The sequence below is a fragment of the Corvus kubaryi genome, unplaced genomic scaffold (assembly GCF_017639235.1).
Source record: "Corvus kubaryi isolate FWS band 111438036 unplaced genomic scaffold, C.kubaryi_AGA036_p1.0 37308, whole genome shotgun sequence".
NCBI classification, from domain to species: Eukaryota; Metazoa; Chordata; class Aves; order Passeriformes; family Corvidae; genus Corvus; species Corvus kubaryi.
The window spans coordinates 15,402,905-15,426,192 of record NW_024581096.1 but is presented as its reverse complement, the minus strand read 5'-3'; the positions used below and the strand labels follow the sequence as shown (position 1 = coordinate 15,426,192).

The following is a 23,288-nucleotide window of genomic DNA, read 5'->3' as shown; positions in this document are numbered from 1 at the left end:
GGGCTGTGTAAACAATGGTGTTGCTGCCTTCGTGTTTATGAGCAAGATTAGCATATTAAGATGGAGTTAGAGTGTCATTAGCAAGTCATCGGTTCTGCTCATTCAGCAGTAATGAACACAGGCACTTGGTGCTTTGGAAAGCACAGCATCAGCTCAGCTCCAAGCCAGTATTTCCCTTTTAATGGCACTGCTTACACAGTGTTCCCAAAGTGCGTCAAGGTTTTGGAGGGTGACCGGTGCTGTGCACTGTAAGGTGATGTGCTCCTCGGACAAGATTCCAAGGGGTGTAACTGTGATAATTGGTGAGGCACTGTGTGTGTATTTTGAGTGATTTATGTACAGAATGTGTTCCCACAAATTCTCTGAGTAAAATGATGCTGACGCCTTAGGTTTTAACTTTTATATTTTTCAAATTCTGTATTGCTTAGTGTGTAACTCTGAAGTTTCTTGTAGCCTGTTAATTTCTGCTCTCTTATGCTAGGTAGACGTAACAAAGCCTGTCCAGGCCTGCTCTCCAAGGACACTCAGACTGTCCTAGGCCCAAAATGTATAAACCAACATCTTAAGAGGCAGGTGAGCTAGGGGAAATTACATCATTAAACAGAAGCTTTAATTGGAGAATTAACCCTGCTATGCAAATGAACCAAACCTAGAAAAGTGTGAAGAACTCATGACCTGGGGTCCATCTTGGGGTCCATCTTGGCAGTAGCCTCTGGCTCCCCAGCCAGGGGGTACCTTTGAAGGCCTTTCAAATAAATACCTGCCTTTATTCCTTTACTCCTGTCTAGTCTCTGTTTTAGGTGGCCTCTCAAGGCATCAATGCTTGCACATTTTTTGATCCCGGAGTCTTTGGGTTTCGTTTAAAGTGGAAATGTTGGAAAGTCAGAATTTAACTCTGATTCTTGCTGCTCACTGGTGAAGAAAGAGTTCTTCCTCTGCCCATGTCTAGCAGTAAAGTATTTTCCCAAGGAGCATCTGGGAAACCCTCCAGTAAATAATTATGGAATAATCTGCCTGGCGAAGATACTTATTTCCAACCTCTATGCTATTTATGACCTAAACCAATAGGGCTTTTTTTTTTTTTTTTTTTTTTTAGACCAGTTAATTTTTCGGTTATAATAATATCACATGACAGTAAACTTTTTACCATTTAAAAAGAAAAATTTAAAAAAACCAAACAAAACCCAGAGATTTTAAATTCCCTGGAGAGACCTGACTTCTGCCATAGGTTAAATAAAACCAAACTCTAGAGAAGTCCAAGCTACACTGAAATAGCAGAACAGCTTAATTTAGGTCAAGTGAAAGGCATTGCTCAAGCAAGAGACCTGAGGATGTGGTTTCTCTTGCTCTACTGAACAAATACACTGACACAGCTCATACTTGTAATTTCTAGGTGTTATTATTTCTTTCTCCACATAATTTCTGACTTATAGCCATGATTACATCATCTCAAAATCAGAGAGAAGGAAAGCATACATTCATGAGTATTAGGAAAGCACTAAGACACTGCAAGTTTCACCGAGAAAAGATCAGGATCGAGTGTGACAGTGACAGGTAATTATGCTCAAACAAGAAGTGTAAAGGCTGAAAACAGTGTCTTACTCCTGTCTAAAAGAAAAACAACTGTATTACTGCTCTGGTGGAGCAATATATCTATTAATTGACTAATTCATATGATTATAGGAAATCAGAGACTGAAGCTGGTATAAAGTGGCTCTATATGCAATATCCCCAACAAGCATGACCGATGTTACTTACCAGTCTATATAATAAAAGAGGATGTGTGTTATAATAAGGTTTAGTACATCCTAAATATGGAAACATTTTGAGAGACACATGGTCTCTTGGCAGGACTCTTGCTGTGATGCAGAGAGGACAGGGGAGTGCTACCTTTTAAGTTAGAAGAATGACTTGCTGTTACTTAATTGACAACTTGGTGGGAATGAATATTTTGGCAGATATCCAGAAGGGATTTTATAGAAGGCAGTGCTTATTAATTACATTCTCACACTGACAATGTAACCAGCAGCCTTCTGTGTCTGCCGGCAGCTAGTTTTATCTTGAAAATAATTTAAGGATCTTCAGGACTTTTGTTTTTTACCTTTCACCTTGTCTTCAAAGTTTCACTTTTTCATATGCTCAGTAACTCGAATTTTGGTTCAATGGGTAGTTGTAGCTGGCAAAAGTCCCAGCTTCATTTAGGTAAACCTGGGGTTTGTTATGGGTTAAAGCACTCTGGAATTGCTAAGCAGCATGTGCCTATACAAACCAATCTACTCCCCTTGCTTCAACCTTGTGCTGTGCAAGGAGATTGTACTCAAGTGTTTAGAAAAAACCCCCAAACAGTGCTTCCTGTCAAAACAGCAAGGGTAGGGAGGAGATCAGCTGTGGTGGCACTCTTCCTGGTGGGAAGAGTGACACGGGATGGAGCAACAACTCTGTCACTTTGGAGCTAGTCCACTTGGTAGTTGATGTTATCAAAAAGAGGAGTGACAGTCCCGTCTTTCCACTCAATGAGGATCTCTCCATGCCTCAGCGAAGGGGAGCGGGATGGTGGAAGGTATGGCTGGGGGCCTCTTCGTAAGGGGGTCTGCTCCCGTAAATCAACTCTGCTGCTGTTGGCTGGAGAGCTCTTCAGAGCAGAGAGGATTTTCTTCTTCCTAGGAGAAGAGAGAAGAGAGTAACTGCATGTCTGTCACTTGGTTGCTTCTGTCAGCAACTGTAATGCCACTTCCTTCCGTGATGACATGAGGTGTGTAGGAGAGGAGGAGCCACCATTAGTGGCTGCATTTGGGTGGGTCAGAGAGTGGGATGGATAAACAGGGTGGCAGAGAGGAGAAATCACCAAGGGTGACACATTGGTGACCAGAGCCATCAGCTGAGAGCCAGAGATATCAGGTGTGGAATGGGGAAGGGTGCCAAGATCAAGACTGTTTTGAAATGTTGGAGTTTTTCTTTGAAATGCTGTTCATGGCAAAGCCAATGAACCCGACTCCCACTTACTTGTTGTAGTGAACATTGAGTGTCAGTATTATTAATCCCAGTATGAATGCCAGGGGGCTGAGGACAAGCATGGCCGTCTTCCAGTTGGTGCCTGAAAGGGTATCATAGAAAGCATCATGTGTTTGCTGAACATACCCCTGTCCTTGTGCGATAGCCACAACTGCCACAAAAAATCACCTGTAATGTCCCTGAAGAATGCCAGAAAACAGGAAAAGTGATTTGCCTACGAGATCAACATCTTACAGCTGCTTTTACACTGCACAACGTCCTTCTATTGAAAGTGACCACAAAAGGTTTTCTTTCTTGCTATGAAGACAATGACATTTCATGCTTCTTAACTCTGCAGCTTTCTGATACAAAATATCAGAAATCTGTTATCAAAATATCAGGGCTGGGGGAAAACAGCAGTGCTAGTGGGTATCTGATTCTCCTGGTGAGCTGGGACAAAGCATTTGCATGTTTTTACTATTTTTTTTTTTTTTATCACAAGCCTGTGGAGATTTGTTTAATCTTTAAAAGGAGTCTTTCTGACAGGTAATTTTGTGCCCTCATTCCCTAGTGACCATCCTCAGCAGTACCCCAGGGAAATGTATGGGCAGGGGCACTAATGAACCTTCAGGTGCCTGATCCCTTCCTCCTCTGGCTGATCCCTGGACTTACCTGCAAGCCTGGCTCCAGTGTTTTTCCCCCGATTTCCATGCTTCTTGGAGTGGTTGTGGGATGGATCTAGTGGAAGAAGCAGAAAGACTCAGATAAGCAGCTTCCAGTTGGACCGGGGATCCAAATTCCTCCTGAGGCTTCACTGTAACCACAAATCCCTTTTGTATGGGACCCAGAAAGGAAAAGGAAACTTTATTGGCACTTGGTGTTCCCCAGCCACAGATAATTTTTACTCCTAAAACTTTTGGTGGTTGTGCCTCCAGGTTAAGCCTGTATTACTGAACCACTTGCCAAGGGAAGCTCCTTAGCATGTTGGGTGAAAGCACTTGGTGGTACGCATGGAAGTTCTTCAGAACTCCTCAGGTACTTTTCCACCACTGAAAATAGCTGAGTAACCTCGAAATGCTGCCCACACTTTCCTTCCTGCTGTTCTCACTTATGCATTCAGAAGAGTACTCACCCTCATTTGCCGGGAGCTGTGCTTGTTTGGTTTTCCCTGGAGACACTGTGCTGTTGAATTTGGTAGCCAGAGGTGGGTCAGTCAAGCTCACAGAAGGCTCTCTGCCCACGGCATCGATCTTTGATGAATCAATGGTTTTAGCTTGGAATGAAATAAAGCAAAGATCTGTGTGATTATCATTTACTTTTTGTAGGAACCTGGATACGGCCCAGCAAGGAAAAGGAACCCAGCCCTACTGGTATGATTTTCTGCCCTGCAAGGCAAGCAGGCTGTGGTGCAGTAGCAATCACCTCCTCCTGTGCATCAGGGGCCTTCAGGTCTCACAGATTTTAAAGGTGAAATGAACCTCTCAAGATGGAATCAAAAACCAAAGCAGAGCTTGTTTTTTGGTGGTAGATGTGGTCATTGGTTTAAAAAGCATGAGTGTCACACTAGCTGTTAGAGAATGAGGAAGAGGCAAGTGGAAGAATCACAGCTATTAACAACACTGCAGATATAAAAATGGGATCCAAAGGGTGGTAAGTAGTGCATACCTCTTGTAAGGCTCAATACCTTCCTTTGCCTTCCAGTCCTACTGCAGAGTAGGCTGTGTGGGGAACCAACTGCTGCTAGAGGGGAGGTTGTGGGAAGCTTGGTGTCTGCAATTCACCCCTCTTCTGCAATGATGCATGTGCCAAGACCAAGAAAACCGTGACTTCAGGGCTCCCTGCTGCCTATCCAAACCCCAACCCATCCTCTGGCATGAGCACCCACACCACAGCTACAGAGGTGTAATTTATTGAGCAGATAACCTGCCAAAGTAGAAGTTGTCTGTTGATGATCAGCTGAAAGTTAGATAAGAAATGCCTAAACAAATACGTAGGACTTTGATGTTGTTGCTGAGCAGTCAGAGGTTCCTTCCAGTAGACTGAACCATGGGATTGATAGGAAAATTATGAGTTTGAATGAGACGCACCAAGTGGCATAACCTGATTCAAAGGCTGCTATGTGTTTATCCTCACGGCCTTATTTGGGGATCCTGGCTCCAAGGCAGCCCTGGGCTGCCAGGAACACTGCCTTGGGGAATGAAAACACTCTTTTCACATGCCTTTTTCCCATATCTTAAATGTCCCATGTGTTTCCTAGCCTATATTTGACTAGCCTATTATGGTATCTAATTTGTATGGTTCGTATTTAACTTAATGTTAACACTAACACTTGTAACTACTATGATAATTACAGGTTGACCTTCTAGTTGGCTAATTAAAAACCTTGAGGGGAAAAAGGCCACCTTCTCTGCACCTGATAGCCAAAGCAGCTGATGTATCTCTTTTTTATTTTGAATTAGATATAGCCTCTCTGTGTCAAAAGGTTATACTTATAATCCATCTGCTTATGCTAACAAGATACATCACATTTTCTCTTTACTCATTTCTGCAAAGCTCAAAATTTCATTGGGTCCATCAACCTTAAGGTAAGGAATAGGCTCCTGTCAGGGAAATAATTTTCCCTGAGGGATGTTGGAAACCTCATCACCTACAGAGTGGACAAACACATGAAAACCATTACAAACACCAGCTCTTTTTTGGGTTTCTGAAGAAAGGAGAGGAGGGGAGGAGGAGAGGAGGAATTGAGTGTGATTTTCAGGTCTCAGTCCTGCACACAACTTTACAGCAAAAGTAGTGAAAACCACCTTTCTTTGCAGAAACAACTTAAATGAGTGCGTGAAGCAGAATGGACCATGAATTATCAGGGTCAGCAGTGGGCTTCGCTGGGCATGTGACAAATGATCACAGTCAGATCTTCGTGCAATGACCATGCCTGGTGTCTAGTAGCCTTGTGTCAAACTCCTAAGGTTGTGACAAGACCAGTGTTTTTGCACTTTCTGTGTCCAGTCTAGACAAAGGCTGGTGAACTCTCATGAAGGCAGAGTTTAGATTCTCTTCAGCAAGGGCAAAGGCCATAAACGGGAAATATAAACCCAATTTTTAATAATTTTTGATATCATCTGGGATTTCTTAATGCAAAGGGAGGGCAACACTTAAGCTACCTCCCACTACTTGCGGTGTTCACCAATTTCTTTAGGGCCACATTGGGCACCAGGAGCAAAGTTCACTTCTGAGGATAATGAGAATGTGGAATGAAGGTTAGAACTGGTTTTCGTTAGGGAAAGGTGCACTGTTGGGGTCTCACAGGAGAGAGCTTTAATTTCATAAACTGAAGCAGTAATTTCTGATACAGCTGCTTCTCAATAATTCATACAAGTTTAAAAGAGGTTTTCAGCTGTCTCCAGTTGTTGTCTTACCAAAAAAGACATTCCAAAGTACCAAAAGATCTTTCAAAGTCTAAAGTGCCTGACTTTGTAAGACTTCCTTGGTTGTTTTGTGCTTGGAAGGCTCAAGCAATTTCAGCTATTCTTAACTGTGGGCACCAGTTCAGAAATATTTAACCAAAATATTTGCCTGTCCTCAGAAATGCAGCTGGGTTTTGGAGACCTGATCCTGTAAGGTGTTGCGCGCTTCTGGAAAACAGTGAACAGCCACTACTGGAAACCAGTGGTACCGGGTGGTGGGGCTGAGCTGGAGCCATTTGGTGTTTCTCCAGGTGGGGCCAAAGTGAACCTGAGTTAGAATGATGGGTGCAAGCCCAGTGTTAGGTGGCTTGGATGACATGAAAGTTAGATGTTATTCGACACTAAATCTACCTCATCTTACTTTCATAGATCCGCACACGTGTGTCTAGAGCTTGTTGTGTTGGTTTGCTGGGCCTCTGAGCTGCTGTCTGGGCAGCAGTACAGATGGTTTCATCTGCTAACGTGTTCCACCTGCTGAACTTGTCCTTCTCCCTGGAGACAAAGACCTTGTGGCCTCCCTCCTTGGTGCCAAGGTGGAAGCCCAAGCTCTGCAGAGTCAAGTGTCCCTTCTTGCTGCAGGACCATGCCTGGCGTTCCCAGTCTCCACAGGGCTCCAGCTTGACCAGAGCATACTCACGCATCCTGTGGGCCGACAGGCACCACTGTGTGTGCAGGCTGACAATGGTGCCGGAGTTGGGGTCCCAGCCCCATTGCTGCTGCTGGGAGTGCTCCTTGCAGCTGGCCAGGCCGATGCTGTTGGTCTCGTGGGAGGCACGGATGCACTTTTCCAGCCGGGTGTTTCTTATGAGGAAGCCTTGTCCCTCTGCTACTGTGGTACAATCAGAGTATGGTTTAGTACTGTGCATGTCTGAGGCTAACACATCTCCTTGTAAGTACTCTGGGGGAGGGAAGATGTAACCCACCAGTCCTTTCCTGGATGGGCATGCCTAGATAAACAGTTCCCATAGCTTCCTAATTTCCTGGAATGACATTTCTTGGGAAAAAAGGAGCATGCAAATAGCCATGAGCAATGCTAGAGGAAAATAACAGTTACGTAAGTAACCCATGTAACTAATGAGGAAAAATATCCTTCCAACTTCAATGGTTATATCAACTATCTGCCTATATATATTTAATTCAGTACTTCAACTGCTTTATCTAGGTAGCCATCCTTCCCTCCCTCCAAAATAATTAGATGGTTTGAGGGATCTTTTGCCCCTATCCAGGCCAAATCTTTCTTATAAAAGAGCAGTTGAAATCCCCCATGTGCTGTCCATCTGGGACCAACTAGGCCACCTCGGGCTACACTTTCCATTAAGTGGCTTCTGGAGATGTTAAAGCAGTGCAGGGATAAAACCATATCTCACCAGAAGTAAGTATTTGGCTGAGTCAGCTCATGTAAGTATTGAAATTTTCTTGGATTTAGCATACCTGACATTGGTCTGTGCACCTTAGGAACAAAGGTACCACTTTTAAAAAACCTTTTGTAAGAGAGAGGCGTTGCAGCTGTCCCACAGTAAACACATAATTTGAAGCAATTTCTGTAACTGCGTGTTGCTTTTAAGAGCAACCGGTCCTACCTAACATCTGGGATGACTTAGGATGGATATCATCATGTTAGCTGGAGGATTGCCACTGTTTTCAGTATAACTTCATCAGGTGTGGCCTGTGAATATCCTGAGCAAAATGTTAAGTGCTAAACCATCCATCACTGTTGCGGGTGTACCTTCTGCTGTGTGTTTTATGCCTAAGATAGATGGATAGAAATAGAATTTCTGAACATTCCGAGAAATCTTTTAATAACAACACATGGCAACTCCCAGCTTTTGCAGTGACCTTTTTTCTCTTTTTCCCAGGAGACAGAGTTATAAAAATCCCATCAGCATATAGCACTGATCATAAAGAGTAAGAGGACACTGAAAAGTGATGTTAGACAAGAACACTGATTTTTGTCTAAACTATTTCTGCAGAATTTCCTTTCCTGAAGCAAAAAACCCAATACTGAGCCAATACAAGTATTTGGCTCAGTATCTGGAAAGATTAGTGACAGTATAAACAGAATCTGGTACACAATAACAAGGGTATAAACAATAGCTTAAAGCAGGTCTCATGTTTTTCTCTCAGGAAATTCTAGGGTTCTGCTAAATTAATCGTGCCTTGGGGCTGTTAAATCAGAAACAGCTCAGGGCTTTCTGCTCTGCCTGAATGCCTGAGGAGAGGAGCCAGAAACCACAGTTCTTCTGCACCAGCTCTGAGATTGTCTGATCGAGGTGTCTTCACTGGGATACTGACTTGCATGGACCTTGATAGCCACCAATCCAGACAATTCCTGCCGAGCCAATGTGCCTAAACGGAAATTAGATTTCTGGGCTATCTGTAGATAACTTGTGAGTGCTGTTCTCTTGAACCCTTACTGAGGGCTGGGTAGAGGTTAAGATGTTTAATGCACTTTAGATTTGAGTTTCTGCCAGCTTCTGAAGGCAGGAGAAATGTCTCATATGTAATTTTCAATAAACTTTAGAAAATTGAAATGGATTAATGCAATCCCCCCAGCCCCACCCCACCCTCGCCATTTTTCCCTAGGATCTGGAATTCAGGATTCTCACCTCTTTGCTTCAGCTTAACAGTGAGAAACGCATTTCCAAAGTAATAATTTGAGACATGCATTAAAATGTAGCAGTGGAATATGACAACTGTGCTGGGTCAGATAAAACATCTGCTGAGCTCGGGATCCTGTCTCCAGCACTGGACCATTAACATTTGCTAATAGAGAAAGAGGGTAAGAATCAGACAAGTAAAGGGCTCACTCAAGACAGCAAGATGCCAGTGCCTCCTTCCAAAAATCACAGGATCACGGAATTGCTGGGGTTGGAAGGGACCTCTGGGGATTATCCAGTCCAACCCTCCAGCCAACACAGGATCACCTAGAGCAGGTGACACAGGAATGCATCCAGGTGGGGTTTGAATGTCTCTAGAGAGGGAGACTCCACAACCTCTCTGTGCAGCCATTCCAGTGCTCAGTATGAGCTAATTCAGAGAGTATCACTGGGTATTTATGGGTAAAATGGTTTTGCCTGCAACATTTTATTTTTCAACTCTGAAGTTCAAAGAAAAATAACATTTTGTTGCTCCATCAGTATCATGAACTCTATCTGCAACTTCACACAATCAACTTAAGTTTTGATTATTCTTAATTACTTTGTGGCATCAGCAAGCCAAATTACTTCATTATTCACCCTTTTTGATCTTTCTGAGCACCTGCTAATAGCATCACTGCTGTGATCATTGTAAACTTATTCCACCTTCTTGTTCCAGCCTGTGGGCTAGGTCTCTCTCCTGCTCCATGAGAACGGAGTTTCTTAAGGGCCTTGGTGGAAGATGCTCATCAAAAGCCTTTTGCAAACACTGGCACAAGGCCTCGGTCAGCTCAGCCCATTCATGTGCTTATTGATACCATCATGGATGTCAGACCTTCCCATTACAAAAGCTGCATTGACTTTTTTTCATGTTTATCTGTCTGTAAATGCTGTTCTTTGCTTCTACTGACTTGCCTGATGCTGAGATGCAGCCTAGGGACCTGTGTCTCCCCAGGCTGTGCTAGGATCCCTCTTAAAAGGGACATTACTGCTGTAATGCAGCCCTTTGGTGTTGAGATTGCTTTAAATAAGAATTTAACACTCTCCTTAGAAATTCTTAAACTGTCATCTTCAGTTTCCTGTAACTCCTGTAACTCAGATGACATTTGGGCTGATCCTTTGCCACAGATTATTTATCTTTTTTTTTCTTCCTAAAAATTCCTCTGTTGCCAATTCTGTTTGATAACACTCTTCAAACTGCAGAGAGTGTCTGCCACGACCTCCCATACCACATCTGAAGTGAGCACCAGAGCCAATAGTTCATTCAGCCTTTCTACACTGCTCTACTTTTGATTGGCTTCTTGCATTTGTGTCAGTTATTTGCTGACCTCCTGACCCCCACTAAGTTCCTACTTCAGATATGTTTGAAAATTTCTGCTGGCAGTTTCTGTATTCTCTCTCTAGGCTGCTCATCCACATCTTTTTCTCATATGTTTTATTACAGGTTTTATTATTAAGCATGCCACAATCTTTGCTGTTTTTTCTTTTCATTGCTTGGCAATGACTGTCTGTTTGAAAGTTTTGGGTATTTTTATCACGCTTTAAAGAGTGCTGCTGTGTGACCCAGCAGGAGATATGTGTTTTGCTCTCTGTAGAGTCCCTGATGTTTCATGTTCACCTCTGAAGAATCACTGTGTTTGTTACCTGCACAATAGCAGCAAACGTTGCAATTACATGTGACTGGCAGCAGCCACTGCATGTGCCCCACACAGTCATAGGGGGTAGACCCACAGCTAAACCTGGGGTATGTTTACTTTGAGATACACATCAGGCACCAAGAATCTTTACTTAGGAGACAAAATGACATCCCAAGTCCCGCTGCCCAGCGGTCCAACAAATAAGGTCATCAGCCCTAACATTTTAGGAATGTTAACCTGGAGCAACCAGAGCATCCAGGGTACTCCCTGAGGATGGGATTCAGCGTCTCTGGAAAATGCCAGCCTTACCCACAGAGCCCAAGCTGATGCCTGCTTTGGGCTGCTCATACTTGAACACTTTGGCCTCTTTGTATTTTTAGGAACAAAATAAACAATTTCTAGCAAGGCTCTTGATCCCAGCTCATTTATCCTATGATACTGACACTCTGTCTGGTTACAAGATAGAAAAGCAAGCAAATACAGGCTCCTGCCTCTCTGCAGCATGGTCACCCTTGGGACATGCTGTTCCATGTAGGATTAGGAGCAAAATCCATGCAATATTCCTAATTAAGGTAATGCCACTGAGAAAGCCTTGATTACCAGTTATCCCAGTGTGGCTGATAAAGTTTCTGCTGTTTCTAAGCAGTGCCTGTGATGGCTTGATCAAAGACATTTGCAAATTGTTTGGGGTGGCTTGGCCCATATTTTTTCCCAATCACTTCTGCTTTCTTAAGAATATCTTGCTTTTGGTTGACCAACAGGGCTTCATATCTTTCCACATTACTGCAAGGTCCACTTTTGACCAAGCGTCTCAGCAAAGGCCTCCAAGGGAGCAGAGCAGCCATAGGAAAAGAAGGAAGGTTTTGGCATGGGGAAAAAAAAATCCATAAATGATGGGAAGCAGGGGAGGTTGGTGAAGTCACCACAAAGCCGATGCAAGTGGGGAAAACCAGTCCCTGAAGCGGGGGATGTGATGGGTGTCTACAAAATCCAGAGAGGTCTGGAGAGGATAGAAGGGGGCTGACTGGTCAAGGAGTGATCCTAGATGGGACAAGGGGTGCCAAGGGAAGGCTCACAGTGTGCAGGAGGTAGGTCTGCACCCAGGCGTTGTGTGTTGTTGCTGCCAGGGAGAGCCTGCACAAGCCAAGGGAGAAGTTCTGGTAGCTACTGAAGAGTTAAACATATCACAGCCCAGAAATCCCCCGAGTGAAAAATAATTGGAGGCTGGAAAAGTAATGGGGGAGTAGAGGTATCTTACAAGCTTGGCCTTTCTGCCTCTTCAGCAAAATGCTTAGGGCTGCCTTTTGAGGTCAGGGCATGAGGGGTCAGGGAGCAGCCAGCACTGCCATGGGCTTGAGGGGGAGGAGAGTGGCTCCCAAGATATGGTATCAGGCCAAGATGCCAAACACAGCCACCACCAGCCTTACACCCAGTGCATGAGGGTCCAGAGCCAGTGTTAAATGCAGTTTTATTTCAGCAGTTTTCTTTCTGTGCATGTAGGCACAGATCCTGCTGGTTCCTGACTTCCCATTGCCCATTGCACCTCACAGGGTCACCATTGCTTTTAAAGAAAACTTTTCACCTCCTCTCTGCTTGCAGGTACTTTCCAAAGAAACAACTGTCAGAACCAGATTAGGAAATTCCAGGATTTCCAGTTTTCAGCAGGAAACCAACCCCTCAGAGGTCTGTTGAGAGAAAGCATCTCTGTCCTGCCAGCAGCCTTAAAACTCAGCAGACCCAGGCAGGAGGGGATGGGGAGAAGCTGCTGCAGGGAGAGATCAGCCCTAAGTATGAACATGTTTGTGCTCTGTTCTTTGAGCTTCTTTGGGCATTTCCAGGCATTGGGAATATGAATTCCTTTCTGCAAAAGAGTTGTGGTTTTATTGTTTTGTTACTGGTCTGGCTGAAATGCAGTGGCTGATCACGTTTGCACCAAAAGCATTACACTAGGAAGGAAATGTCCTGTGATCCTCCATACTTTCCTAATAAAACACAACCATGAGTATTCTGTTGTATGGCAGTAGTAAAAAAATCATTTTATTCTAACACCAGAAAATATCTGCATTAGAGGCAGAGGAAGAGCAACATGCTGAAGGCTGTTCTATTCTCTTGGCATCCCATAGACATGGAGACATGATGTCTCCAGGTCCTAACCAGATCTCCTCTAACTTTTAAAAGATGCATGTGCATCATCACCCCATACCAGTACAGGGACATGCTTTCAGCCTGGGGCTCTACAAAGGGAGAGATTTAGTTCACTTTAATTGGCAACTTTTAGTGTACAGAAAACAGCAGTAGATGGAGCAGAAGTCAAACCTGTAGGAGCACAAACCTCTCCTTTTACCCAGCTGCAGAGCAAATTGAGGGGTAACTTCTCAAAGCATCCCCAGGAACACATACTTGTGGAGCAAGGAATGGAAAGTAGCTGGTCAGAGGTGCCAGTCTGGGGTTTGTCTTTAAGGAATAAACATCCCATCTGGGCAGCCCAAATAGTTGTGGTCCTCTGGCTGAGGGAGTTTGGACAGCTCTGAGCATGTAGCATGTAAAACTGCAGGACTGTTTCCCTTGTAGCTTCAGGGACTGAATGAGCCTTGAAAAACTTCAGGGATTTATTTCAATGAGTCCATTTCAACCTGACATCTCAGTTATAGCAGCAAAATAAAAAGGCTTATTAACTCAGGAACTTTTCCCTGAGCTAATTTTTTAAAGAAAATAGATTCTTCCTGGTGTCCGTGATGGGATGGGTGACACTGTGGGTAGCACCACTCATGGGAAACTGTTCCTGGGTAGCACTGCTCTGGATCTCAGGGATGATGCTCAGCAGGGACTTCTGCTTTTTGAATCTATCCATGCATGTCAAAACCAGGGCTGCTTGGATTCAAAATACTCCTGTGCATGGGCAGGATACAGGATTGGAGCAACCTCAGAAAGCAGCTGGATGTCAACATGAGCCTCTACCAAGTTTGCTCCATGGAGGTGAGCAGTGCAGACTCTGCAGCTTCCCAGCACATCCCACTCCCAGCCGACCACCACAGGAGCAGGACTAATACTTCTACACTTCCCACTACTGTCTCCCATGCTGCTAGATGCTCTGAGCTCACTCACTTCTGCTGGGAAGGAGCAGCTGGGGCAGGGAACAACATTAGTTCTTAGGAGGTCACTTAGTGCCTGCCTCCCTCCCGATCAGGTTTATTCATCCACTACTCTTAGCAGCTTAAAAGCACTTTATAAAAGCAGCCGGCATGATGCCACGGTGTCCCAACCATCCCACCACCTTGCCAGCCTGTCACTCTCTCTTCTGTACCCGTGTTTAATCCCATTTTAAATGCTGCCCTGAAATGTTCCTGTTGGCACTTGTCTTAGAGCTGATGGGTTCAGAGCTTTGCAGCCCAAACAACACTTCAGCAGGAAAGCAGGTTAAAACCTGAGAGGCAGTTCTCTTCCCAATTTACAGCTACCCCAAAGGAGGAGAAACTTACCCTCAAGCCAAGGAAGGAGGCAAATGCAGCCCAGGCTCAGCCTGAAAAGCTCCATGGTCTGCCAGCACAGCGGGGGAGAAAGAGCCCCCAAAGCCTCTCGCCCACGAGGAGTGCCAAACAGCTCACTTTTACCCCTTTCTCTGTCATTCACAGCAGAAAAACCTGCTGGGAAGAGAAAAACTCCTTTGTCTCAGCACTGGAGGCTTGGCAGCTGGCTTATCAGCAAAGGATCAGCTTGGAGACACAGTCCGCTCAGCAGTTGTCCCTTAGGAGAAATCATATGACGAGCCAGGGTGGGGGGGACGCTGGACCGAGATGCTCGCAGCCGCCGGGCTCGGCTCCTTAGCAGCAGCGATTGCTCCCAGCAATGACAGACGCATGCTAAGCAGGCTGGCCCGCTGCCTTTGCCAGGGCTGGGAACGCAGGGGGATGCAGGGCTGGCCTGGCAAGAAAAGGCAAAGTTCAGCAGGAGTGCCCGGAGGGGCGTGGGATGCGTCTGCTGAAACCTTGCACTTGGCTGTGCTGTCACAGGGTCGTTTTCTCTTTAGAGAGAATTATCCCCGATTTTAGCCAGCGTTATAGCTCATGGCAGAGATAAGACCTCCCAAACCAGCTGTAGTTGTCCTAGAGCCGGAGGGTGATGGAAGGGGAAGTTGATCTCCTGGATGGGGAGCAGGCTCCTGCTGTGGGTTTATCCTATTTGTCATCCTGAGGGTTGCTCAGGTTGAATTTGGCTTTTCATGCATCAGTTTGGGCTCTGCACAGGGAGGAAACCTCACATCCCTCCTGAAGGAAAAGCAGCAAAGGCCAACATGTGAAACAGCAGCAGGGCAAGTGAGTTACAATTTTGCTAGCAAGATGTTCCCATTCAGCCACATCCTCTCCGCTCTTGTCTGTCCCATATGTTCGCTGAGGTCATTCTCACCTGAATAAACCATTAAGTCTTTTGCATAAGAACACATAAAAAATGGTGGCTTCACTTTCAGTTTTGGGGTCCAGTCCTGCATGGCACCAGTGTCACATCTCCCAGCTTTGCCCAGGAGACCAGGAGTCAGCTGAAGGGCTGGCAGCTGCTCCTTTCAGTGGCCAAGCTGTCACATTGAAACAGTGCAGTATTGGGATCCATGCAGGTCAGAGCCTTGCAATGGTGCAGCTCCCTCTTTGCACAGCCCTGAGATGATGCAGCTCCCAGCTTTCCCACTGTCAGAGAGGGAACTGGGCTTCAAACCAGATGTGGATATAGCAAGGGATATTCTACAACTAAACAAAGGGGAAGGCTGGGGTAAATTCTTGCCCTGGTGAGGTTGCTCTTGTCTTACTGTAGCACTGTGCTTAAGAAAAATACCAGCTGGTTTCTTTGTGATTACTGTGGGGTTTTTCCCCATGGGAACAGATCAAGTTGTGATAAATTACAAGCATTTTTAATTTTTAAAAGTGCAGATGTTAAATTCTCTGCTGCTGGGCTGGGACTGAAAATACAAACACTGTTCACTGCATCTCCTTGGCACCACACTGAGGAGAGCCCACACCAGAAACCAATGCCCTATTTAAGCCCTGGAGAAAAGTGGTCAATCTAAAAGCAACCTGTCAGCACAGACCAAAAAGAATCAGTTGAACATCAGCCATTGAGATTTTTAGGCCACCACTTTGGCCTTATTTCTTTATATATGCAAGAAAGTATTTGCATATAAAATTGCTCTGTAGTCCTAGAGCCTATTCTTCCCCACTGCATTGGCTCTCTTAGGGAATGGCAAAGCTTCATGCATAGGGATACTTTCTTCAAATTGTTTTCACAGCTTTTCCTGGGATGTCCCTAGGAGAGAGCAAGCTATTTTCCAGCTGTGGCCTGTCGCACATGGAGCAGGAGATTCCTGTAATTTCTGGCTCTTGGTCACGTAATTTCCATGTCAGTTAGTCCTTGCCAACCCAAGTCCCATGGAGCAGCCTTGTTCTTGTCTCCATCATCAGTTTGATGGGTGCATTGCTCTTCCTCATGTTGCAGCTCATGGTGCATTTAATCAGACTGAAGTGATGATCAAGTGAAACTTCATCACTTGATGGTGATGGAAGGCCACCACACCTTCACACAGAGGGGTCACTCACCACACAGCAACTGCAGCCCTGTCTGATGTGGGACAGGGAGGCACTTCTTTCCTGCACACAGCAGCTGGGAGAGCAAGTGGAGACAAATAGTTCACTAGCCCTAAACCTGTGGGATGCTCAGGGACAACACAGGCATCTGCTATGCTTTCACCCCAGCCTTGGAGCCATCACAGTGCTTTGTGACACTGGGGACATGAGGAAGTGGCTTAAAATCTGAGCTCAATCCTTTACCCTTTTAATGTTATCTCAGAACAGAAATGGCAAAATTCAAACCGTGTCTGCCCAATGAGGAGGACTGAGGTTCTGGGGAGTTTGTTCAGTATTTTAGAGGTGAAATTCTCCTCTCTCCAAAGGTAATAACATCTTTTGGGCAAGGTGGAAATGCTTGTTGGCTTTCTTTTCAGCTCCCTGATCTTTGTCAGGTTTTCTTTGCATTGGAACCTTTGTTCACAGAGATCAAATGCCATCAGATGTTTAGGAAAATAACTACAGTAAAGATCCTGTATCTCCAAGAAGGGATGCAGAAGGAAAAATAAATTTTTACATCCCAAAAGGCTCCCATGGCTGGGAAGTGAAGCTGGTCTGGGATACAGCAGCAGCTGCAGAGATGCCTGGGCTTAGATGAGTCCTTGCAGACCTGCTCCCGTGTGAGCAGCAGCAGGAGACCATGGGGAGCCCAGAGCAGATGCACTCAGCCTGCCTGAGAGCCTCATCTCCCATTGTGGGTGTGTAAGTGCCACAAGAAGTCCCGCAGGGGCAGGCATGAAATGCATTTCCCAGGACCCCTCACCCTGGCAGGCTGGTGGCTTAACCCATGCAGAGCCTGAAACATCCCTCAAGGACCTGCCCAGCCCTGCCCTTATGGTAGGTCTCTGACTCATTGTCATGAGAAAATAGCAAACTAGAGCAGTTCCCCTTCAAGGAAAGCCTTCAAGAATTGAGCCTCTTCATCTCTCTGCTACTGCAGGCAGCTCTCAGGAGCTTATTCTCCAAGAAGAGCTGCCAGCTGAGCCTGGGACTAAGTGGGAGAAAGCCTAGCTGAGACCCAGGTGACTTCCTGGCTTATTCCTTCACCTGGCATGAGCTCAGCCTACTGACTTCATTAAAAGCAGATTGAGATGACAACACCCTTTTGTCCCCCTTTTCCTGTATTTCCACTGTCCCCCAGCCTGCTTACGTGATTGCAGCTGTAGCACGGAAGGACCTTTTCTCCCCTCACCTGCACTTTGCTTATCCCTCCTTGCTCAGTTTGTTTGAGAGGAAGGCACCTCAAAACACCCCTGGAGCTCCTCATGAGCACTGATCCTGGTAAACAGGGTCTGATGAGCTCGGTGTTACCCAGGAGATGCCTGATGACCGGTCACGCCACAGCCCTGAGGCAGTCTGGCAATGGTCCCTGGCTTTCAGCCTGGGCCACTGGCTCGGCAGATGGAGCTCCTTCCCAACGATATGGGCAGAGCGGCTCCCAGCGTGCAGTAGGATGCTGTGGCCACTACTTGCAGCTTGGAGCAGCACATGGACACTGCGTGCATCTTGAGGAGTCTGGGAGAGCTCTGAAAAAGGGAGAAAGTTGATTTTGCAAGGCTTTTTTCTGCTGGCTTTGGAGGAGGAGTTTGTTTGAACAAGAGGACAGAAGTGGATCTTCCAGTGCCTGCTTATGTAGCAATTAGGTCTGAAAGACCTATGGAGTAAACACTACCTTTTTTCCCCAGTACTGAGGGACTGGAATCCTCTGGATTAGGAAAAACCTCAGGTAATATTCCTCCTCTAGACCCGAGCTGGATTTGCAAGGCTCCAGGGGGCTTATGACACTGTCAGGCTTGCAGTGGGCAATCACCTTTGCAGCCGTACTCTGTACAGGCAGTGTCTGTGCAGCCACCTTCACAGCTGAGGTGAGCTAAAAACCCTCCAGGCATCAGGAGCCCTGGGGAGTAGGGAAGAGCCCCCCAAATCAGGATGGTTTCCGGAAATAAGCCTGCTCAGAGTTGTCTGGTGGTGTGAGCTGGTGAAGGTCTCTCCATGTCGCTGGTGCATCCCTGCAGGATACAGACACAGGCCTCCCAGCAGGTCCCACTCTGCTGCTGATACGGAGTTAATATAAACCAAACTGATGCTTCAACCCAGTGATCCATGTCAGATCCCCAGGGGCCAAGGGTTGAAGCAGTGAGGCCAGTCATCACTGTTGCCCTCACTGGAGCTATCAGGAATTTCTAAAAGCCCACACCTGGGGTGGGGTGCACTCAGCGCTAGGGCTGGTATTGTCCCTGCTTAAGGACACAAATGAGTGTATTTCCAGGTGGAGCAGGATCCTGCACCCTTCTGAGGGACAGACTCTGACTGTGTCCTTGCTCTCCACCTCCTCGTACTGCTCCAGGTGTTCTGTAAGTGCTGTGTGGTGATAGCAGAGACATTGGTGCCCTTACCTGCACCACATGGCCTGCAGAGCATCTTTGGCAATGTCATTTCACCCTCTGCATCCATTCCCGAGCCATTTCCACCTTGTGTTAAGCCTTGTTGGGTTTGTAGCTAATCTGTGGCAGCTGATGCGATAACCTTGGCTCTCCCTCCTCAGCTGCAGAGACAGCAGATACCTCTTTTCTCGCATCATCTATATGCACAGAAAAAATGGTGAGCAAACCTCCTCCAGGTCCCTTGTAGCAATAAATCCCCCATACACCACCCATATTTGCCAAGCTGCTGCGGGAAATGAGAGCTAATGGGAACTGCTTTCTACTTTGCATGACTTTTCTGCTAAAAAGGTCCATTTTAAACAGTCTAAAAGGGCTTGGTAAATGATTAATCAGTTCTTGCAGCATTTGACAGGGCAGTAGTTTGTTTATGGCTTATTATGTTTAGCTCCCTACGGCTCTTTCTGCTAGGACATGTTGTATACTCTCCCTACAAGCACCTGATACCGACTAAGTATTTGATAACCTGTAATAAAAGGAACTTCAATATAGAAAACTATCCCTCTATTTAAAAGAAGAATTATTTCTTGATGGGTTTTTTAAAGAGTGATGCTCTCCCTGAACCATCAGGAAGGCAAACATATGCAGAATCACAGAATATTCTGAGTTGGAGGGGACCCACAAGGATCATCCTTAAGTCCAACTTTTAAGCAAATGGCCCATACAGGGATCAAACCCATGACCTTGGTGCTATTAGCACCAACTGAGCCAGCCTCAGGGTCTTAGAATGGTGAAAATCTGAGGATTCAGGAATCACATAGCTGGAACCTGAGTGAAGGCCTGACAAACTCCTGACACAGGTGCCAAGAGACATGGGGAGGTTCTGGGGATAAATTTGATCTGGGGGAAGGAGACTCTGAGGGTAGATGTACTAAGGGGTTTAGGTGTGTAGCTGCCATTCGAGCTGGCTGATATGTGTTTTGTCACTTGAAACCCTTGAAGCTCCTGTTTAGCTATAAGAGGGTCTAAAGTCCTGGCTCATTTCTGCTTATCACAGTGCTGGATATGTCAATGTTTAATCTGTGCATGCTAAGTCCTGCTAAGATCCTTGGGGTGAGGAATCCTGCCTTCTTCCAGCCTGGGGGACGGACAGGCCCAGATCCATACCTGATTAGCACCTGATAAAGCAGCCCAAATATAACACAGCAGTGCCTGTATCCCTGGAACATCTGGCTTCCAGGGCACTATGGGAGAATTCATCCCACCCTGGCTTGGGAGCACTTGCACTCTGGGTGGGTTAATAAAGCACTCACCAGAGCAGAAAGGCTTTGCAAGGATCAGTTAAATATTCACAGGTAAGGGATTCTGCGATGCCATAACCCCATGGATGGAGCAAGGATAGGGCTGGATCTGGGCTCTGGGTCACCTCTGTGCATCCCTAAGCAAAAGTCCTTCTCATCACCCCTGGGCATCACTCACGCTGCCAGCTAGGCCAGCAGATGTTTAATGCGTTCAGGAGACATAAATCTTAAAGGATGGGAGTGCAGCTTCAAGAAACTCAAAAGGAAAAAGAAAAGGAAAAAGAAAAGAAAAAAGAAAAGAAAAAAGAAAACAAAGAAGAAAAAAGAAAACAAAGAAGAAAAAAGAAAGAAGAAACCCCTCTCTTTCCATTCCTTATTTTTTCACCCTGGAAAATGGTGCAACTTGTCTTAAAGGAGAGTCCTTATCTTCAAGCTGGCTGGGAGGGTGAAAGGAGGAAGGAAGAAGAGGAGGAAAGCTCTGAAGCCAGCAACTGAGGACTTACACAGCACATAATAACACCTTCAAAGTGAAAATGTTGTTTTGCAAAAACACAAGGGTTTCACTGGAAACAACCCGGGCTGGAGCTGCAAAGCTGTGCCAGGAGCCAGGCCAGCACTGGGAGGCTGCCAGGTCTGAGCACTTTGAGGCTGGCAGAGTGCCCTGAGCACATGTAATCCAACCTGCTCCCCTAAACCACGCCTGTCCTGGATCACCGTCTCTTTGGGGCAGCAATAACCGTCCTTTTTTTACTCCCTCCCTGGCCAGGTCTTGCCTTGGAACACTTTTATCCGCTCCAGCTGTTTTTCTCAACTAAGTCTCGCTCATCCCAAGAATGCACTTCAAAAACTAACCAGGCAGTTGATTTGGGTGGTTTGGGATCTGCTGTGATCGATCCAAAACGTGGTGACCTCTGGCATTTTTAATGGCTCCCTGGGTGGCTTATCATCTCTGTATATTTAGATCCCGATGTCATGGTGACACGGGTAAATACACCCAGCCATGTATTGCTGGGCACAGCTCACATGAGCAAGCTGGCTCCTTTTCCCCCTCTCCATATAGGCTGCTCCTGCACATTTTCCTGTCAGATCCCACAGACCCCTGAAGGGGCCAGGGGACCCACAAGCTTGGTTGCACAGAATACACTGCCTTGAGCCACCAGCCTCAGTTACTGCTGCCTGTGTTTTTGTTGGCAGTAGATGCTCAGCTGTGCTGCATTAGCTGGCTTGGTGATGCTTGATGCAGCTGGAACATGTCACCTTCTGTGCATTTCTCAGCAAAACAAGGTTTTGATGTAGTCCTGGTCTTGCAACAACTTCAGTTTAATACACCTATCCTCATACTCTGTACCAAAACATCTTCCACCCTCACTGCAGTGTAGCATATTGCCTGGCATAAGCCCAGGACATACAGAGTTGTAATAAATTAGGAGAACTGAATGATAATAAGAAAACAGAGACAGAGACGTAGTGGAAGATTCCCTTTTCCCCTGCCAGGGCCAGAGGGGCTTTCCTGGGGTGATGGCTTTGGAATAGGTAGCAGGGCAGGCAGTGGAAAGGAAAAGAGAAACACGTCCCCACACCCCCACATCCCCGTGCAGCTCAGGAAAGGAGCAAAGTGCAGGGAGATAAAACATCTCTCACCATCTGCATCCCTGGGTGGGTGATGGGGAGCAGCAGGTGGAGCCTGGAGACTTCAGTGCAGCATTTCTCTGCCTGTGTTTAATACAGAGAGGTTGTGGGCAGGAAAGGAAATCCAGCAGGACTCAATTAATGTAAACACAGATCAGCCTGTGATGTCCAGCTTGTGTGATCAGGTACCAGCCCCCTCCCCAGGCCCCATTTTCCTCCAGGCTCTGGTCTAACTTTCATCCCTTCATCCTTGCTCTGTGGGATGGAGTGAGGCTGCAGCCAAGTGAGAGTCATAGGAATCCTGGCACAGACATGCTCCAAAAAAGCTCAACCCAGCTGCCAGTAAGCAGGCTGCCACTGCAGAGCAAAGTGAGCCAGAGCCACAGGGCAGGGAGGCTGAGCTGCAGACAGAGCAGAGGAGCTGCAGCCCTCAGCAAGATTTAATTGGGTTTTCTTGGTGTTTATAACTCTCTGTTTTATGAAATAATATTGCAGGTGTGAGCAGCCAAGCTTTGGAAAGGACACTGTGAAAGAAACAGCTTCATACAGCATCTTGGATTTTCTCTTCACCGGCTGGAGTCAGCAGCAAAATTTCTAATCAGGTTTTGAGGCTGCAAAGGAATAATGGACAGTCAGATTACCCACCGCTCGGGAAAACATGGAAACGTTCCAAAGGGGGATGCCAAAGAAAGGCCCTTGCCTGAAAATGTCACACCGGTGAAGCAGAAGCCCTCCAAGGAGCTGAGGCCCATGTTGGGTGCCATCTTGCTGGGCCTCATCCTGTTCATTGCCGCAGTGGTGGCCTGGTGCTACTACACGGTATCCCTGCGGAAGGCGGAGCGGCTCAAGATGGAGCTGATGGACCTGCGGGCGGACGGCTTCATCATCCGCAACCAGCACGGGGAGGTGGTGTTCCGGCTGGCCTTCCGCTCGGGCAGCCTGGACCTGGAGTCGTGCTCCAAGGAGGGCGAGATCCTGAGCTGCTCGCGCTCGAGCCGGGGGCCGCTCAACTTCTTCATCCAGACGGTGAAGCCCAAGGACACGGTGATGTGCTACCGCGTGCGCTGGGAGGAGCTGGAGGCCGGCCCGGCCGTGGAGCACACCATGTTCTGGGAGGACGCCCACTGGTACGGGGGCTCGGAGATGAGCACCCAGCACTGGCCCATCCGCCTGGCCGGCTACCAGGAGCCCGTGCCCTACGTGACCAGCGACGTCTACTCCTTCCGCGACAGCTTTGGCGGCATCCTGGAGCGCTACTGGCTCTCCTCCAAGGCGGCGGCCATCAAGATCAACGACTCCGTGCCCTTCCACTTGGGCTTCAACGCCACTGAGCGCAGTCTCTTCTTCCAGGCCCGCTACAAGGACTCGCCCTACAAGCCCCCACTGGGCCAGCAGCCCTTCCCCGAGCTCAGCTACCGCGTCTGCGTGGGCTCCGACGTCACCTCCATCCACAAGTACATGGTGCGCAGGTACTTCAACAAGCCCTCCAAGATCCCTGCTGAGAACGCCTTCCGATACCCCATATGGTCCACCTGGGCCCTCTACAAGAAAGATATTGATCAGGATAAAGTTCTGAATTTTGCAAGAGACATTAAGAAGTACCATTTTAACTGCAGCCACATTGAGATTGATGACATGTA

At 46.7% G+C, this 23,288-nt stretch overlaps 1 protein-coding gene across 2 annotated transcripts; it reads right to left on the bottom strand.

Moving 5' to 3' along the window:
• Positions 1-1,377: 1,377 nt before the first annotated feature.
• Positions 1,378-14,626, bottom strand: LOC121664950. Of its 2 annotated transcripts, none has more exons than XM_042028716.1 (6): positions 14,208-14,626; positions 6,817-7,281; positions 4,124-4,264; positions 3,664-3,729; positions 3,004-3,094; positions 1,378-2,660 (listed from the first exon to the last, which is right to left on the bottom strand). In XM_042028716.1, exons 1-6 carry the CDS (start codon positions 14,260-14,262, stop codon positions 2,453-2,455), a joined length of 1,026 nt encoding a protein of 341 aa, XP_041884650.1. In that variant the 5' UTR covers positions 14,263-14,626; the 3' UTR covers positions 1,378-2,452. The 2 variants fall into 2 exon arrangements, with proteins under 2 accessions (XP_041884650.1, XP_041884649.1); XM_042028715.1 differs by having other exon boundaries at positions 6,817-7,284; positions 14,208-14,625.
• Positions 14,627-23,288: the final 8,662 nt, after the last annotated feature.

Bases quoted from the DNA above. Each gene is read 5' to 3' on its own strand.
- LOC121664950 (XM_042028715.1), bottom strand. From the start codon at position 14,262: ATGGAGCTTTTCAGGCTGAGCCTGGGCTGCATTTGCCTCCTTCCTTGG. The intron at 7,285-14,207 runs GTAAGTTTCTCC...ATTGTACCACAG, and splicing joins CCTCCTTCCTTGGCTTGAGG to TAGCAGAGGGACAAGGCTTC. The intron at 2,661-3,003 runs GTAAGTGGGAGT...CTCTTCTCCTAG, and splicing joins CTCAATGTTCACTACAACAA to GAAGAAGAAAATCCTCTCTG.